Raw genomic sequence first — 3,182 nt, 5'->3', positions numbered from 1 at the left:
AATTTCTTTTTCTGTATTTGTGTCATTTTGCCGCCAGTCATTGACTGAATAAAATAAATATTAGGATTAGATAAAGTAAAATATTGTTGGCCTGCAATATGTTGGTAATAAACAAAGAAATGATATTGGATTAAATTTTCAAAAGCCCGATAATCGTAGTAAATAAAATCTTTTTTTATTCTATGTGATGTGAGTGAAAAAAGCAATGTTTCAGCCGTTGATGCTTGATAGACCCTATATGTTGGAACTTTATGGTTTATGATGAAACTGGCTACACAGGAACACAGCTTTGTCTAAAACTTTGTAATGATGATTAGATAAGCAAAAATCATTACCCTTTCTGACTACCCCAACTATAAATGCAGAATCAGCAAGGGTGTGTGTCTGAGTTTCCAAAGCAACTGATTTTGCCTTGTCCAGCAAAACAAAAAGCAGGCATGGAAGAGGAGGTGATGATGAGTATGACAGAAAAGGAAACAGCAGCCATGAATAATCCACACTTCGTGCTGGTTCATGGTCTTGGTGGAGGAGCTTGGTGCTGGTACAAAATCAAGTGCCTCATGGAGATTTCTGGTTACAAGGTTTCATGCATAGACCTCAAAGGCGCAGGGACTGATCGCTCTGATGCTAATTCTATTGTATCTTTTGATGATTATAACAAGCCTCTCATGGACTTCATGTCTGCCTTGCCTCATTCTGAACAGGTTCTTCTTATTATTTCAGATATATCTTCAATTCTTCCATGTTATTAATAAATGATATGCTGCCAAAAACACACAGCTGAGCTCATCTGATCATATAATTTACAGGTAATATTGGTAGGTCATAGTGCTGGAGGGTTAAGTGTAACGCAAGCCACTCACAAATTCGCCAACAAAATCCGTCTGGCGGTGTATGTAGCAGCCACCATGCTAAAATCAGGCTTCTTGACTGATCAAGATACCAAAGATGTAAAAAACTTCTCCAACCAACTCATCTTTTTTATTTTCTTCTTAGTTTTCTCATGCTGCTGTCGTGTGTTGAATTCTGGGTTTGAGTTTTAATCTGGTATGCATCTTTGGTTTTTGAATTATTAGGGGTTGTTGTTGGTAACGCTAAGAGATGGTTCATGGTTTCCAAGTGCCAACTGTTTTCATATAGGCTTGGCTGTCAGCCATTTCCTTAATCCCGTGTGTTAATTTATATATATATATATATTATACATACAGGAATCCAAAACTTTACAGACGTTACATCTCAGTGTCCAGTGTGCATTACTTTTTTCAGTAACCGTTCGAGGTTCACAGCTTGCAATACATGACATACTAGTCTACAAATACCTGTATAGGTGGTTGGTTGGTTGGTTGGTAAATAATACCAAATTATCTCTTTCCCTTTTTAAGTCCTCTATTCTGAACCGCACAAACCAATAGGCACAAACAGGGGTCGAGAGAGGAGGAAACACAACATGTTTGTGTCTTTCATACTTTTCTGTACCATTTCAAGGGAGTGGTTTTCTGGTGAAGTTAAGGACAAAAGAAGCATCAATAATACACACATACCTCAAGTCTGCCAATGCCACCACATGCGTCCTATTCCCATCCACACCACTCCCTCCTTTAGGCTCTTGTATGGGAATAAAAAAACGCCCTTACCTACTTCTGAGAATAAGGTCAAGGCCAACCCAACGCTACTTTTGGTTCCTTTCACAATATTACATCCAATAGAATCTATTCCCCCATCAGTTTTCCCAAAACTTGAAACTTCACTTCTGATTCTCACTAATAAGCTGTGGTAGCTGCCTCACCAGGGTTTTATCATAGTCGTTTCCAGCTCGACATGGATTAGTCTTCTGTAATGTTTGTTTCAATGCTTTGAGACGGACAGCCAATATCAATGGATATAAGTTCCCCTTCCTTCAATTATTGCATGAAATGCATGCATTTGTTGTCTGATGAAGCAGCAAAAGTACTAACTACATGCATTCTACTTTTATTCTTTTCATGTCCTCGTAGTTGGCCTTAGCCCACAATGCCATTGTTCAATTCAACTTTACTTTTATGTCTCCCCTGGCCTACTAATTTTGTTAATCTACCTCCAATGATTGAGAGTTGAGAGAGAAAAGCAGGATCATAGAAGCATATATAATATATAATCAATTTGGGATTTGTTGCTTAATGAATTTTATGATGAGTTTGCGGTTAGTTAAAAGTTATGATGATTATCCTGGAAAAAGAAATGGGGGGAAAAGTAAGCAATAATTAATTGTGAAACAGGGAGTACCTGATTTTTCCCAATTTGGTGATGTGTACGAATTGGGATTTGGATTGGGAGCTGAGCAGCCTCCAACCACTGCCATGGTGAAAAAGGAATTCCAACGTAAAATCATCTATCAAATGAGCCCTCAAGAGGTATTATTGAGTTTGACACTACCTTTATTGCATTGGTCTCTCCTATGTTATGCTTTTGCCATGCCACTCTACCCCACACACCCTCTCTTCTTTTTTACTAACAGCCATATGGGAAATGGTGCATGGTGGGTGGTGCAGGATTCGACTCTAGCAGCACTGCTTTTAAGACCAGGACCGACCCTAGCATTGCAGAGTGCTCGATTCAAAGAAGATGGGGAAATGGTGGAGAAAGTGGGGCGGATATACATTAAGACGATGCATGATAATGTTATAAAACCAGAGCAACAGGAGGCGATGATAAAGAAATGGCCGCCATCTCAAGTGCATGTTTTGGATAGTGACCACAGCCCCTTTTTCTCTGCCCCTTTTTCACTCTTCGGCCTACTCCTTAAAGTTGCAGCAACATCAGCTGGATATAAGTAGTTAGTACCCCCCACCCCCATTTCTATAAAAGTCAATGCCTCATTCTTGTGTTGCTATTTTTAGAGTGTGAAATCCATCAATCAATCATGGAACCTACATTTCCTCATAAATAATGATTTCATGATTTTCCTTTGAATTTATGAAATTCAACTTATTATTTTGCTTGTATTGAGATTTTTTTTTCCTTTTCTTATCAATTACCAAGTTTGTTTTGATCACAGCTATCCTTGAGATTGAGATTACTCCTTAGAACCAAAACTGGACATAAAACAAGACCAGTTGAAGTATTGATGAATTTGTCTCTTCATTTTTTTAGACATTTTTCACTAATTAAATCCATAATAGTGTTTTCTTTTCTTTCTACAATTC

At 38.1% G+C, this 3,182-nt stretch overlaps 1 protein-coding gene across 2 annotated transcripts; it reads left to right on the top strand.

Moving 5' to 3' along the window:
- Window positions 1–308: 308 nt before the first annotated feature.
- Window positions 309–2,979, top strand: LOC107904858 (methylesterase 17). 2 transcript variants are annotated; one of them, XM_016831362.2, is made up of 4 exons: window positions 309–704; window positions 810–950; window positions 2,256–2,390; window positions 2,529–2,979. In XM_016831362.2, the coding sequence occupies exons 1-4, from the start codon at window positions 360–362 to the stop codon at window positions 2,811–2,813; spliced, it is 906 nt and encodes a 301-aa protein (XP_016686851.1). In that variant the 5' UTR covers window positions 309–359; the 3' UTR covers window positions 2,814–2,979. The 2 variants fall into 2 exon arrangements, with proteins under 2 accessions (XP_016686851.1, XP_016686852.1); XM_016831363.2 differs by having other exon boundaries at window positions 336–704; window positions 2,495–2,979.
- Window positions 2,980–3,182: the final 203 nt, after the last annotated feature.

The sequence above is a fragment of the Gossypium hirsutum genome, chromosome D05 (genome assembly GCF_007990345.1).
Source record: "Gossypium hirsutum isolate 1008001.06 chromosome D05, Gossypium_hirsutum_v2.1, whole genome shotgun sequence".
Taxonomy (NCBI): domain Eukaryota; kingdom Viridiplantae; phylum Streptophyta; class Magnoliopsida; order Malvales; family Malvaceae; genus Gossypium; species Gossypium hirsutum.
This window is presented reverse-complemented; position numbering and strand designations above follow the sequence as displayed.